This window comes from Mytilus edulis, chromosome 10, assembly GCF_963676685.1.
Source record: "Mytilus edulis chromosome 10, xbMytEdul2.2, whole genome shotgun sequence".
Taxonomy (NCBI): Eukaryota; Metazoa; Mollusca; class Bivalvia; order Mytilida; family Mytilidae; genus Mytilus; species Mytilus edulis.
The window spans coordinates 30,481,364-30,497,689 of NC_092353.1; the positions used below are offsets into that span (position 1 = coordinate 30,481,364).

Below are 16,326 nucleotides of genomic sequence, written 5' to 3' on the forward strand. Positions count from 1 at the left end.
TCTTTGTATCTAAATTAAACACATTTATTCAAAAAGCAGTTGTTGGCATGACTAGGGCTATGTTCTTCTCTTATATTTTGTGATGGTATAATACTAAACCACTTATGGGAGGGATTGTGCCTGATATTCCTATGATGAAGACATAAGCTTTCAATCAGTTTAATTGAGGTCTGGAGCTGGCATGTCAGTAACTGTTAGTAGTCTGTTGTTATTTATGTATTATTGTCATTTTGTTTATTTTCTTTTGTTACCTCTTCAAACTCGGACTTCTCTTGAACTGAATTTTACTGTGCGTATTGTTATGCATTTACTTTTCTACATTGGCTAGAGGTATAGTGAGAGGGTTGAGATATAAAAAAAACATGTTTAACCCAGCCGCATTTTTGCGCCTATCCCAAGTCAAGAGCCTCTGGCCTTTGTTAGTCTTGTATGATTTTTAATTTTAGTTTCTTGTGTATAATTTGGAGTTTAGTATGACTTCCATTATCACTGAACTAGTATATATTTGTTTAGGGGCCAGCTGAAGGATGCCTCTGGGTGTGGAGTTTCTCGCTGCATAGAAGACCCATTGGTGACCTTCTGCTGTTGTCCGTTCTATGGTCGGGTTGTTGTCTCTTTGACACATTCCCCATTTTCATTCTCAAGTTTATACTGTATATGTACACTTGTCTATTGATAACTGTAAGTCCCCTCTGGAGGTTGTTTGCCTCTGTATCTTCAGCTTATTAAACTAAAGCTCAAAAGTCTTTATATTCATACTTTTTAAGAGGTACAATAAAACAAACAAACCTGCATTAAACCAGTCATATGTAAATGAGCTGACCAGTCTGGACCAAGAGCTCCTCCTAATTTTGTTGTGGAACTTGCTAAATTTTTGTCATCTGAAAAAAATTAAGAACACACTTTTATGATCATAACTGATGAATTGGGGTCCTATACATGATATATACTACATGAAATTGAAATGCATGAATTTAAAATATTTAATAACAATTGTGTATCTTGTGTACTCCCAGAACACTATACCAGGCATGGGGTAATCGTAATCAGTAATCGTAATCAGCTGTAATCGATTACATTTTGCAGTGTAATCCTATGTAATCAGTAATCATGCCATTTCTGATTACAAGTAATCATAATGTAATTGATTACATTGCCAAAAACAGGTGTAATCATGATTACTTTTAGATTACTTTAAGATTACATTTATATGATTACTTGCTGATTACAAATTTATGAAAATAGTTTTTTGATAGACAAGATAAAAAATAAGAAAATGTAAAGCTTGAATGAAAAATCATGAAACTAGTATTCACAATGATGGGACCTTAATTTTGTTTAATGTGATGAATTGTATCATCTACATAACAAATTTGTATAACTGAGTGTTTTATTTTGTTAACAGTTTATTAAAGGAAATTGCCTCTCAAATATTTTGTTGTGAGATTGAGCTCTTAGGAAACAAGAATATGCCTTGAAAGCATTTTTTTCCTTGATTGAAAACTTCTGATATTAACTCTAATTTCATATAAGTTTACCAAATATTTTAACATAAATAAATTCAAATGCAGAAAACATTTAGTTCCAATTTGACCTTGATGGTCGAAATAAATATATGAGCCCACTTAATTCAAAATGGAAGTTAAAACCAGATTTCATTTATTTATTAATTGAATAAATTTTGGTCTATAAATTGTTGTATAATATGTGCATTCTAATTTTTATTCTTTATTAACTTTGAGCCTTACGGCTCATCAGTATAAACAAGTACATGTACAGTGTATACATATGGCATAATATTACAAACAAAATGCATAGTAAATAATAGGTGACGTCAGAAGTATCATTACTACAAAATATCTTTTATTACAATAAACTGTTTCTTAATTTAAAGAGAAATGTATATACTTTCCTAAGTTACAAAGCTGTTTTGTTTTTTCACCTGACAATAATTCTATTAATTATTAATTAGATCAAGGATTTGTATAGTAAGATTCTTACTATACAAATCCTTGATTAGATCAAGATTAAAAACTTTTCAAACAAATAATGACAATCAGCCACTTTTAACTTTATCGTTATTGTTATTAAGACAATACAATTTTAATACCCAAGCTCACCTATTGTTTGTTAAAAAAATGGAAGTTGTGATTAACACCTGTAAAAACATTAATGGATGTGTCAATTATGTTCCAACAGACAATAAAACTATACTTAATTAATTTTTCCTTATTTGTTCAGGTTTTTGTTAATTAGAAAGTTGGTTAAAATTTGTAGAAAAAAATAAGTTAATTTTAAACATAGAGAAAGGACTATAGCTATTTTATGAAGTTACACATGTTACACTGTACTTGTCTATAAATTATTTTAAATAAGATAAAAAAATTCAAGCTTTTAAAAAGATCACCAAAATTATCTTTTTGTGAGGATAAAAAGTTATAAAAAAGACTTTGATATTGCAATATACAATGTAATCATAAGTAATCTAAAGTAATCATGATTACTTTTTAGAAAAGTAATCTAATGTAATCGATTACTTATGAAATAGGGTGTAATTGTAATGTAATCGATTACATTTTATTGGCAAAGTAATTGTAATTTAATCGATTACATTCTTAAGTAATCGACCCCATCCCTGAACTAGACACAAGATGTTTTGTTTATGCACCTGTGTCCTTTGGGTGTGATAGGGGTGGACTGCCCCCCCCCCCCTCCCACACACACACACTTTTTCCCCTAATCTCACATCCCCACTTTTTTACCCCCTATATTCCATATCCCAAAGCATGTCATTCCCCAGTCTTTTTTCCACTAAAAAATATTCCTTCTTTTAAAAATTATGTGAAAAGTATGTACCTTCAAGAGTGTATTTCAATCTTTTTGAGGGAGCCTCTTCCTTTGATTTTTCTTTATTGAGTGATGATAGGAAAAATTGAGCTGCACCAGGATCTACAAATGTACTGGATATACTTTTATGTTTAATGGCCCAGATCACCTCACAACCCTCTACCTCATACCTACAAAATATACAAAAATTTGTCAGATCAGTGGTTAGAAACAATACAGTGTGGACACAGAGATATGTCTCTACACTCTATTGGCATAAAAATTAAGAAAGACAATCAATGGACAGCAACAAGGCTAACTAATTCAAAGTAGCTGGACAATGAACAAGGGGGCAGGGCCTTGAAATGGTCAACAAACTGGGATGTACATAGAGCAAACTCCATAGAAAATAGTGTTAGTAGTTCCTATTCAAACTCACTTCAGCAGAAAACAAAACATCAAAAATTGCTATTTAATAGAGAAATATTTTATCAAGACTTCATGGATAAAACTCCAGTCTCCTGAATATCTGAAATAATTTAAAACAAGAGTGCACACGCTGAAATGTCTTACCTTCTTTACTAATCATTGATATTATGTTGAAAGTCCAAAATATAAAGCTTTATTACAATTTAAACATAACTTAACATTAACCAAGAAAACTAAAAATTGGCCACTGAACCATGAAAATGAGGTCAAGGTGAGATGAACCATACCAGACACACATGTACAGCTAACAATTCTTCCATACAACAAATATAGTTGACCTATTGCTTAAAGTTTTAAAAAAAAACGGTCAATACACAAAACTTAACACTGAGCAATGAACCATGAAAATGAGGTCAATGTCAAATTCAATCTGAGTGACTGAAATATAGATCATAAAATATTTCCATACACCAAATGTTGTTGACTTATTGCATATAGTTTTAGATAAAAAAAAACAAACTCAAAAAAACTTAACTTTGACCACTAAACCATGAAAATGAGTTTTTATTTTACATTTCTGCTCTGCAGTCTTGCAACTAAGCCTGAGAAATCACATCAAAATGATGACGGGCTAATATCATCTGCACCACTTAAAAAAACACCATAATTTCAAATTAAACTGTTACTCCAATTAAAATTTGTTAGATGACAGGAAGCACATGTTATTTCATCCTGATCCACAAGGGGTAATTGTGGCAAAAATGGATTAATAGTAAATACACAGCACTGCCTCCCCTCTTTTGAGAGGTTTTATATAAAAATGACCTTCCTTTTTATAACATACTATATAAAAATGCATTTATGTTTGATAACTATATATTGATTTGGGGTATGTATGATCTTCATTTCATATATGAATATGCTATTCAGAATCTTAAATTATAAATAGTCAATGTTATTATACTTAATTAAACTAATATATGAATTAATATGACAGTTCACCTTCAAAATAAGTTCCAAATGCTTCCCCCCCCCCTAATTCATGGGAAAAATTTGGTTGATTATTTAGGGAATCACTGATGACTAGAGCGGCCCCCTATTAGGTCAGTCAGCCCCCCCCCCCTTTACAAAAAGTTCTGGATCTGCTCCTGACTATAGGTGCTGAACGTCATGTTACATGTATATTAAAATTGGTACATTTCATTTTTCAGGCCAGAATGGCACACCCCTACCATAAAAATATTGAGGTATCATTTAGTATCAATGGGATCTATCCCCTAGATGAGAAAAGACCTAATTGTTCTTCTTATATTCTTTTCTTTTTTTTTCTTCTTAACATCTTTTGACAATCTATCAATGCATGAAATAAGAGGGTGTGGTTGAACTCTCATAGTATTTTAGTAACAACAAATTAATGTATAAGATAAGATAAGAAGATAAGAATTTTATTAATCTAATCAAGAACCCATAAAGGGCATCATTTTACAACACAATATGATTGGAAAAAGCAAAACAGAAAACTAATACCATACTATAACATTATGGACAGGATCAGAGCCTAACACAACATGTGTTTTATATAACTATTATATTAATTCTTATAACAATAAGATATTATATTATTTCATATATTTTGTTTACATCTAGATCTTATTTCTAAACCTTTAATAATGTAATTTCCTAGGCACATGAGAGTTGGTAAATGCTCATTTGTGAACAGCCAGAAATATTTCTTATCATTAGGTAGTTCTTTAAAATTAGTACAAAAAGTGATAACTTTATCAAATAATAGTTTCCTCTGTTCATCATATAATGGACAATTTACTGTAAAATGGGTCTCATCTTCAATAGAATTTGATCCATGTGATAAGCAGTGATGACATAGACGTTGAGTTCTCTCTATGTATTTTTTACTGTATCTATCTTTCTCAATTCTAAGATCGTGAGCACTTATTCTCATTTTACATATAGCTCTTCTTATACTAAAATCTTTAATTGATAAATAAGCCTCCTTTACAAAGTCAGTTTTGAGGTTGAAATAATTTTCTAATTTACTATTACCTTGTGATAAGGTTTCAGATCTTTTGACCAACCAAAATGTTTTGAAACTATTACAAAGTTTATCTTTTACAAATTTAATTAATTTATTGAGCTTTGTATCTAAATTTTGTATATCAAGTGATTGAAGTACATATTTCATAGATGAATACCAACAATTAATGTTTTCTGCATCTAAAATTTTATTACAAACATAAGCATCATAAAGTAACCCTTTGTCCAACTTGTTAAGCCTGTGTACATATTTTACCATAGATATAATGACAGAAAAATAAAGAGGAATAAAATGTATATGTAATGAACTTAATTAAGCTGTTGAAATTTACCGAAATTTACCATATTAAAGATTCAAAGCTTAAATATAACATATAAAACTATGAAAAATAATATATTATTCAAAACTTGTGCTTCTTCTTTTTAATATCTGATGAGGTAATGTGTAGATGTAAAACTAAATCAGAATATTTACTTTTTACTTTTGTAATTTTTTAACTTGAGGGTTTATCAAAAATTTACACACTCAGTTTTTGTTTTAAACATCTGTTTTATGTAATATCATCTGTCCCCTAATCAGTAGTGGATGACATTATTCCTTTACCATATTAAAGATTCAAAGCTTAAATATAACATATAAAACTATGAAAAATAATATATTATTCAAAAAAAGAGATATTTATATCTCTACTTAACCATTTTATAATTGAGAGAAGATATGAAATTTTCACTCTGAAGGGCTTATTTGGAAGACTGTCTGATCAATCATGCTTCAAGATTTCAGACAATCCTTGTAAAATATTTGTAAACCAATTGAAATATTAGATAAATGAAAATTTCTAATGGTACCTTTGGGTTCTAACAACTCGGACATCAACAACTGAAGGACATATAACGTATTTTTTACGATTATCAAAAAAACTTAATCAATTTGACATTCGTAGGCTTTTTATCGATAAATTTATTTATGTATCACAGACAACCCTGCCAACCCTGCCAAGGACAAATGTCTCATGATTATCAGATCAGGACAATAATCCTGTGAAATGGGGACAATAGAGATAATCCCAAGGTTATGTTTTATTGTTCTCAACAAGCATGCAACACAATATAAATATCCATCTATGTACAATAGCAACACCAATTATAAACAGGCCACAGACAACAATTAAATCCTCTTTATATTGTTCTTTATAACGTTTTGTCTCATTAAAAACAATGCACCTATTTTTTTTTTGTCATATCTTTTGTGTGCGTAAAGTACAGTACTAATCATCCAACATTCAGAAAGATTGCACTCCAGCATCTTACAAATTTAGCCAATAAACATCATCCATACACATATGGACAAGTCAAGAGATGTTTTGAATGCTGTAAATATTACCCTTTTGCCCCCTGGCCTAATCAATCTTTCAATATCAAATCAGTTAAAATACAACATCCAAAAATTTATTTTCCTATTTAACAAATATAGTTGACTTTTTGCTTATAGTTTAAGAAAAACAGACTAAAACACAGAAATTAAACACGGAACAATGAGCCGTGAAAAGGTCAACTAAAACCTGCACGACTGACATATAGATCATAAAATATTTCCATGCACCAAATATAGTTGACCTATTGCATAAAGTATTAGAAAAAAAAAAAACAAGAGTGCACACGCTGAAATGTCTCGCCTTCTATACTAATCATTGATATTATGTTGATAGTCCTAAGTATAAAGTTAAAGCTTTATAACAACTGTCACATAAACATAACATTAACCAAGATAACTAAACAAAAACCAATGAACCTTGAAAATGAGGTCAAGGTCAGATGAACCATGCCAGGCAGACATGTACAGTTAACAATGCTTCTATACAACATATATAGTTGACACATTACTTATAGTTTAAGAAAAATAGACCAAAACACAAAAACTTAACACTGTGCAATGAACCGTGAAAATGAGGTCACCGTTAAATAAAACCTGCGCGACTGACATAAAGATCATAAAATATTTCCATACACCAAATATAGTTGACCTATAGCATGTAGTATTAGATAAAAAGACCAAAACTCAAAAACTTAACATTGACCACTGAACCATGAAAATGAGGTCAAGGTCACATGACATCTGCCCGCTAGACATGTACACCTTACAATCATTCCATACAACAAATATAGTAGACCTATTGCATAAAGTATGAGAAAAATAGACCAAAACACAAAAATTTAACTATAACCACTGAACCATGAAAATGAGGTCAAGGTCAGATGACACCTGCCAGTTGGACATGTACACCTTACAGTCCTTCCATACACCGAATATAATAGCCCTATTGCTTATAGTATCTGAGATATGGACTTGACCACCAAAACTTAACCTTGTTCACTGATCCATGAAATGAGGTCGAGGTGAAGTGAAAACTGTCTGACAGACATGAGGACCTTGCAAGGTACGCACATATGAAATATAGTTATCCTATTACTTATAATAAGAGAGAATTCAACATTACAAAAAATTTGAACTTTTTTTTCAAGTGGTCACTGAACCATGAAAATGAGGTCAAGGACATTGAACATGTGACTGACGGAAACTTCGTAACATGAGGCATCTATATACAAAGTATGAAGCATCCAGGTCTTCCACCTTCTAAAATATAAAGCTTTTAAGAAGTTAGCTAACACCGCCGCCGCCGCCGCCGCCACCGCCGCCGGATCACTATCCCTATGTCGAGCTTTCTGCAACAAAAGTTGCAGGCTGGACAAAAACCACAAAAACTTATCAATAACCACTGAACCATGAAAATGAGGTCTAGGTCAGATGACACCTGCCAGTTGGCCATGTACACCTTACAGTCCTTCTATACACCGAATATACTTGACCTATTGCTTATAGTATCTGAAATATGGACTTGACCACCAAAACTTAACCTTGTTCACTGATCCATGAAATGAGGTGGAGATCAAGTGAAAACTGTCTGACGGGCATGAGAACTTTGCAAGGTACGCAAATACCAAATATAGTTATCATATTACTATAATAAGAGAGAATTTGAAATTACAAAGTATGAAGCATCCAGGTCTTCCACCTTCTAAAATATAAAGCTTTTAAGAAGTCACCTAACGCCTCCGCTGCAGGATTACTATCCCTGTGTTGAGCTTTCTGCAACAAAATAGCAGGCTTGCAAAAATGAGAAAATGTTAAATTTGAAGCTGATATTTCTGAAAAAATAAAAAAAACCTACAAAGTTACTGATGTCTGTACAGCTGATAAAGTTATTGATGTCTGTACAGCTGAAAAAGTGATTGATGTCTGTACAGATGACAAAGTTATTGATGTCTGTACAGTTGACAAAGTTATTGATGTCTGTACATTTGACAAAGTTATTGATGTCTGTACAGTTGACAAAGTTACTGATGTCTGTACAGTTGACAAATTAACGTTATTGATGTCTGTACAGTTGACAAAGTTATTGATGTCTGAACAGCTGACAAAGATATTTATGTCTGTACAGCTGACAAAGCTATTGATGTCTGTTCAGTTGACAAAGTTATTGATGTCTGTACAGTTGACAAAATTATTGATGTCTGTACAGTTGACAAAAGTTATTGATATTTTGTAGATAAAGATATAAATTATACATGGGAATATTTTCTTGCTAGTCCATTATGGTTGAATAAGAATATAAATATCAACAACAAACATGTATTTTATAGAAGAACTTTGGTATAATAAAGGTATTGTTTTTGTAAATGATGTGATTAGTAATAGTGAAAAATTGCTCTCATATGGGGAAATAAGACAAATGTGATATTTCTGGGAATATAATGATGTATAATAGTATCATTTCAGCATTGAATCAGACAAAGAAGCTGTATTCAAGGGGAGATAATAACCTCACAGAACCTTTTATTCCCTCTTTTGATCAAACCATTTCAAAAAGAAACAAAGGGAACTAAAGATATATATTGGATGTTAATACCTAAAGTGGTCCTAATGGGGAGAAAAAGTAGAATGAAATTTTGGAACTGAATGAATTGGAATGGAGAGAAATTTTCAAACTTCCTTTTGCAGTTACTTATTACACAAAATTACAATGGTTACAGTTTAGAGTAAATCATAAAATATTAGCTACAAACAAATTTTTGTGTAAAATTAATGTCATAAATAGTCAACTATATGTAATTTTTGTAAGGAAGAAATAGAAACTATAGAAAATGTACTATGGAATTGTGAAAATGTCCAGAATTTATTAGTAGAAATAGATTTATGGTTTTTATCTAATGGTATAAGTATCTCATTCACCAAAAAGATTTTTTTGTTTGGTGATGTCTCACATGTATACAAGGGTGAAATTTCAAACCTGATTTTTCTGTGTCTCAAACAATATAATTATAATACAAGATATTTCAATTCATGCTGTGAAGAAAATACTAAAAGATCTTTATAATTTAGAGAAGTGTATAGCAGTAAGAAACAATAAACTTGAGAGTTTTAACAAATTGTGGATTCAATTTACTCATTTGTTCGATTATAATTAAAGTCCTATTATAATTCATATGTGAAAAAACATGATAGAATGTTAATTTGTGAAGTTATTGATGTCTGTACAGCTGACTCTACTTAAATATTAAATAAACAGCTTAAAAATGTTGCATTTAAAAAATTTCTCTTTAATCATAAAAATGTTTCAAACGAAATTTCATAAAATCGATGAAATTATGTCAAAGTAATTATTTGATGTCTGGAAAATTTATTCTAATATAAAAAAGAAGATGTGGTATGATTGCCAAAGAGACAACTATCCACAAAAGACCGAAATGACACAGACATTAACAACTATAGGTCACCGTACGGCCTTCAACAATGAGCAAAGCCCATACCACATAGTCAGCTATAAAAGGCCCCGATAAGACAATGTAAAACAATTCAAACAAGAAAACTAACGGCCTTATTTATGTAAAAAAATTAACGAAAAACAAATATGTAACACATAAACAAACGACAACCACTGAATTACAGGCTCCTGACTGTATGTATCTTAATGTTAACTGAAGAAAAAGAAAAAATAATTTATAAGTGTAAAATACAGAAAAATATAACATATTCAAACTGTTTTTTTTTTCAAATGGTATTTCTTAATATTGTATCCTTCTTAAATCAGATTTTCATGACATTCTAAGACAGTTGGTAATGTTAAAAATAAGTTAATCCCAGACTGCATGTAAAGGTTTCCTGCAACTAAACATTAAAGTCATATGAAAGGAGCGACTGATTAAAAATAATGTTAATCCAATTCTTGGACCAATCTATGCATTCATCTTAAACTTATGTCTTTTGTGCACGATTTTATCATTTTCTATACATGTATCCTTATCGTATTATCATCCAAAAAATATTTCACTTGGTTATTGTTGTTGTGAAAATATGGCAACTAATTAAATGGTTAAGTTTACAGATTGTCACCTTTGTATAAAACAATCAACAAAGAAGCTTGAATATTCAGGTTAGCATATGTATAACATGTACAATAAGATATGTACACTTTATTTCGGTGACTGAGCGATGTTCACATTAGTTTTCCCCTTGCACTTGCATATTGTGATCTCCAGATTTTTACAAGAAAGATCATGCTGAGGTAACTGCATACCGAAAACATGTCTGCAAATTGTTGGCTGGAAGCAAATAATTAAAATAAAAGTAAATTTCTTTTAAATCTGGACAAATTAAAGAATTTCTTCAGAAAAAGTTTATGTATATTAGTTTTATAATAAAAACTAGCCATTTAGTAATAAAAAAAACATATGCACAATTCTTTTTTAATTTGAAGTTTCATATGACTTTAAATCAATCTAGAAGAAAGCACTGAAATGTGATTAAAAATATTATTTTTTTTCAGCTTCTAATATAAAAAAGAAGATGTGGTATGATTGCCAATGAGACAACTATCCACAAAAGACCAAAATGACAGAGACATTAACAACTATAGGTCACGGTACGGCCTTCTACAATGAGCAAAGCCCATACCGCATAGTCAGCTATAAAAGGCCCCGATAAGACAATTGTAAAACAATTCAAACGAGAAAACTAACGGCCTTATTTATGTAAAAAAATGAAAGAAAAACAAATATGTAACACATAAACAAACGACAACCACTGAATATACAGGCTCCTGACTTGGGACAGGCACATACATGAATAATGTGGCGGGGTTAAACATGTTAGCTGGATCCCAACCCTCCCCCTAACCTGGGACAGTGGTATAACAGTACAACATAAGAACGAACTATAAAAATCAGTTGAAAAAGGCTTAACTCATCAGATGGACAAAAATAAGTCTAATATTATCTCATAAAATAACCTCACTTTCAAAGTTAAGTAATATTCAAATAAATTTTAACAAGTTATTAATGTCTTGAAAACTTTAACCATAAAAATATATCAATGTAAAAGGCAAAAAATCTAATTCCATTTATCTATAAAATATGGAAATATGTAAGAAAGAGCCCCATATGAAACAGTTGATAAACAACGACTGACACCAAATGAAACGTGACGAGAACAGCTTACTTGGACTTTTTGGCTAGATGAGATAAAAAAGAGGGTCAGTCTAAAATGACCAGGTTGTAATATTTGTGACTAATCAATGCAGAATGTTTATATTTGCAATAGCATGAAGGGCAGGGGAATATCTAAGCTCTCAAGTCAGGAAAATATTGATGCTGCAGACAACAATTGAGGATCTCTATGTCTGCCTCCATCTACTAAGGGACGACGTCAAAAGATCGATGTAGGATAAAAAACTTAAATCAAATAGTTTGGGGGTGGGGGGGTTAAAATTCTGCAAGTTTTGTATATCTTAAATCGATTTTTACATATATCCCTATTGGTAAATCAATTTTTCCCAAATTAAGTTAAGAAGGGGGGTGTCGGGGTCAGTGAAAAAACTATGTGAATTAAGTTTTTTATCCTACATTGAACTTTTGATGTCGTCCCTAAATATCACATTTAAACTGTTCCGTCCAATACTGTAAATTCAGAAACTGCATATCCTTCACCACTGTCAGAAATACAAAATCTAGTTAATGTGATTGCAAAAATATTTGGACAGAACTCTCTACTGAAGTTAATTTAACTGCAAACCTGATACTGTTGCAAAAATCATTGCAATAGTTTCTGAATTTACAGTACCCAAGAAAATGATCCTCCATATATTAATAATATTATCATCAGTGATCATATTCAGCTTCAAATCTAGATGTCTGCATGTATTTACTTGTTGTCTTTTTGTCCTTGAAATACTATGAATGTTTTTTTTCAGTTCAACAAGAACAGAATTAAGACCAGATTATACAAATTTTAAAAAACCAAACAATACAACACTATCATTTCTCAATTGACAGAAACTTGAAAAAGAAATCCCTTGGTTACAATAAAACTTCTATACTTATGTCTAGCATTTAAAGTTTATAAAAATCCAGTCATTAACTTCATTCAATTCTCACCAAATCAATATTGAAGTCTTAAAACACAAACAAGTGCATGCAAAGGTGACATGTAGTTTTATCTTTCCAGGCCTTAGTTCATTTTACAATTAGCCGTTTCTGAATCTAATGCATTCTGGGTAGTATTTCCAAAAGCGTACACCAAAACATTGTGATTGGTTTAAAACGTGATAAACAATAAAAATTCAACCAATGACATAACAATATTTTCATTTTGGTGTACAAACAATGAAATTACCCATAGTCCTTTAGATTCTGAAAAGGTGAATTCAAAAGGTATACATATCTCAAAGTTTTGTATATATGAGCATTCAATATAGAAACTCAAAATGTGTATGTTTTGTTTTTAATGTTTAGCATCATCAGTATGGATCAGTTGCAAAGCTCATAGCACCGTTCCTCTTTACTCAATACAAATCAAAGTTTGTTTTTAATGCAAAAATGTCTTCTGTTTAAGAAGTTACTAAGGGCAGTTAATATACAATCTATACAGCTGTTTTCTTCAATGAAAATATGTAATTTATACAATAATACAAACAAACACAAAACAACCGTAATTTCTATCCAATTATAATTGATTCTCAAATGGATTTCATGAGTTGAATGACAAATTAGAACTGTGCTAGATTTAACCATAACTCAATACAAATCATTTAATGTCCTTATCAATATTCAGACAATTCTCTTGAATCAAGTTTTATTCAGTTATTTATTCATTAATCAGCCTAACATTACACTCCTTTCAGATTAAAAATATTTCTTGATATTCTGGGTTAAGAAGTTCGTTAGGAATGAAATTAAAGATGGTATTGATCCAGACTTAATTATCAACATAACTAACCAGAAGGACAGAGAACTTTAATCATAATATCTCGGTTATCAAAAATTACAAATTGATGTCGGCAATTATATTATTATTTTTGTTAAAATATCCTCCATTAATTTTTACAACAATTACCATTATCTTAATGATATTTGTTCTTTAAATATTCAGGAGTTCTCTGAATACACTGCTACAAAAATTTACCGAATGGAACTAACCTTAAGCAATCAAGTATAAAAAGCAATAACTGTCCTTCTATGAATACCGTAAGATATTTTAGTTTCACATGGGAAACTCTTCACAAACATTTAAAACAAAATGGATGATTTTTTCATTGTTAATTTTCCTTTTTTGAACAGTGATATTCCTGAGGCCCCAAGGGTGTTTATATATCTCCAGGCACTCCTTTTAATACTCTTATCATTTCATTGCAAAAAAATATGCAAAGTGTCAAGAACAATAACTCATGAACAGCAAACCTTCAATATCTTTTTGAATTTGAAAAGAGTAGTTCAAACATTTCTTAACCCTTTCCTCCATGGAAATTTTTTTTTTCACATACTTGCTATGCATAGGATTTAAAAAAAAAAAAACGATCATCAGGTTTTAAGTATTAATGCATTGTGAAAACGAATATTTCATCAATGAAATTCCAGTCAGATATTCCCATGAATATCCTTTTTATATTAGATACAAATTTTATTAAGTTTGATACAGATTTTTCGTAGGTAAGGCATTTTAACCGAGGCACTGCACAGGCGTCAAAAGGCGTCATTATGGAGTAAAGGGGGTGGCATCAAAAGGCGTCATTTTGAAGGAAAGAGTTAAGCTATATATTGTATGGAAATAGCTTGGGCCCTACCCTCCCACCAGCCTTAATAATCCAAAGAATCATTATTGCTGCAATCTAGCAAATTATTTGTCAAGTCAGACATTTTTTTCTGATGTTTTCAATTTTTATTTCCTTTAGCCAGTTGTACAAACATGACTGTCATGAATTGTCAAATGAAAAAAATAAACGTCTCTTCAAAACAGTCTTAGGACCAAACAAACTTCTGATGAATATATATGCATCTTCAACACTAAGTTGGTAAATATCAAGATAAAATAAAATGCTTACTCAGTGCAGACTGATACGACCACAGTTGTCAAACACTGAACAGTTGGTGCAAGTTTGGACACAATATTCAAGCTCGATACTGTCTGAATTTGGAAATGTGATCAAATTTTTTATCAATGGAACAATGGAATTTTTAAGAAAGAAAAAAATATGGAAAAAAAATATTTTGTGTTGTGATACATTTGTACTTTGAATTACAATTTTAGAGAGATCTATACACCTAAACACAAGTTATAGTCTGGAAACTAGATAATTGCTTGTTTTTCCCCTTTTTGCTCCCTAATTCCTGAACCTTTGAGGTAATTACCCCAAAGCTCAATCCCAGCATTCCCTTTGTGATATGAAACCTTGTGGTACAATTTCAGAAAGATCCATACGTTAACATACAAGTTATTGTCTGGAAACTAGAAAAACACTTATTTTGACCCCTTTGGGCCCCTTATTCCAAAACTGTTGGAACCATAACCCCTAAAATCAATTCAGACCTTCCTTTTGTGGTTTCAAATCTTGTGTTAAAATTTCATAGATTCATTCACTTAAATTAAAGTTCTTGGCAGGAAACCAAGTGTCTTCGGACGACGCTGACTACGACGATGACAACTTGATACTAATATATGACCCCAACTGTTTTTGGGCGGTCACATAAAAACAACTTATAATAAATAATAAGGAGGCATTGTATAATTATGAATGAGGCAACTATCCACCAGAGTTCAAATGATATGGATATAAGCAATTACAAGGAAAAATATGTTATTATAAAAATGTAGAGCAAAAAAATGTACCAGAGTTCAAATGATATGGATATAAGCAATTACAAGGGAAAATATGTTATTATAAAAATGTAGAGCAAAAAATTGTACCAGAGTTCAAATGATATGGATATAAGCAATTACAAGGAAAAATATGTTATTATAAAAATGTAGAGCAAAAAATTATATGATAAAATTGCAGTAATGTTCGATACATGACTATGACAATTATTTATCTACATTTGAGATAATAACTGATAATGATAAGAACACTTATACAGTGTGAATCTAATCCAATTAATGACTCGAAAATTAACAAAAGTGTGAACATTATTCGGTTAATGACTTGAAAATAAATAAAACATGAACCTTATAAAGGGTCAAAATCAGGTCTTCAAGTAAGCATAAAGGATTAAAACAAATTTTCTCTTTTTTGCCAGGTGAGCTAAAACTATTTAGAAAGAATGGAAATGCTTGGGAAAGTTAAATGTGTATACAACATTTTGGTCCAAAAAATAAAGTAAGAATGTGATAAAAGTATCTTAAGAAAAAGTAAGCACATGAATAGCAAACAATACCCCACTAAAACCACCTGTAGTTATTAACAACAATTCTGTAGCTATTTCTTTAATCCCCAAATTCCTAAACTATATAACCTGCCTTTTTAAAAACTTACACCAACTCTGTAGCTATACCTCCATTGCCAACTACTATAATTCTTCTGGCAGTGGATAACTGTTTCTGGAATTCCTAGAAAATGGAGAAGTAAAAGTAAAAAAACTAAACAAGCTTAATGGGTTTGACTGTACATTATGTTTTGCCTACCATTACTG

The 16,326-nt window shown here is 30.8% G+C and overlaps 1 protein-coding gene across 1 annotated transcript in view; it reads right to left on the reverse strand.

The window, feature by feature from the left end:
• Positions 1-16,326, reverse strand: part of LOC139490888 (pyridine nucleotide-disulfide oxidoreductase domain-containing protein 1-like) — a 44,703-nt gene that overhangs the window by 15,621 nt on the left and 12,756 nt on the right. The window contains exons 6-8 of the mRNA XM_071278014.1: positions 16,170-16,243; positions 2,857-3,017; positions 790-881 (exon numbers count right to left, since the gene is read on the reverse strand). Of these exons, the coding sequence (XP_071134115.1) occupies positions 790-881; positions 2,857-3,017; positions 16,170-16,243 (327 nt within the window). The remainder of the gene's footprint in view (positions 1-789; positions 882-2,856; positions 3,018-16,169; positions 16,244-16,326) is intronic.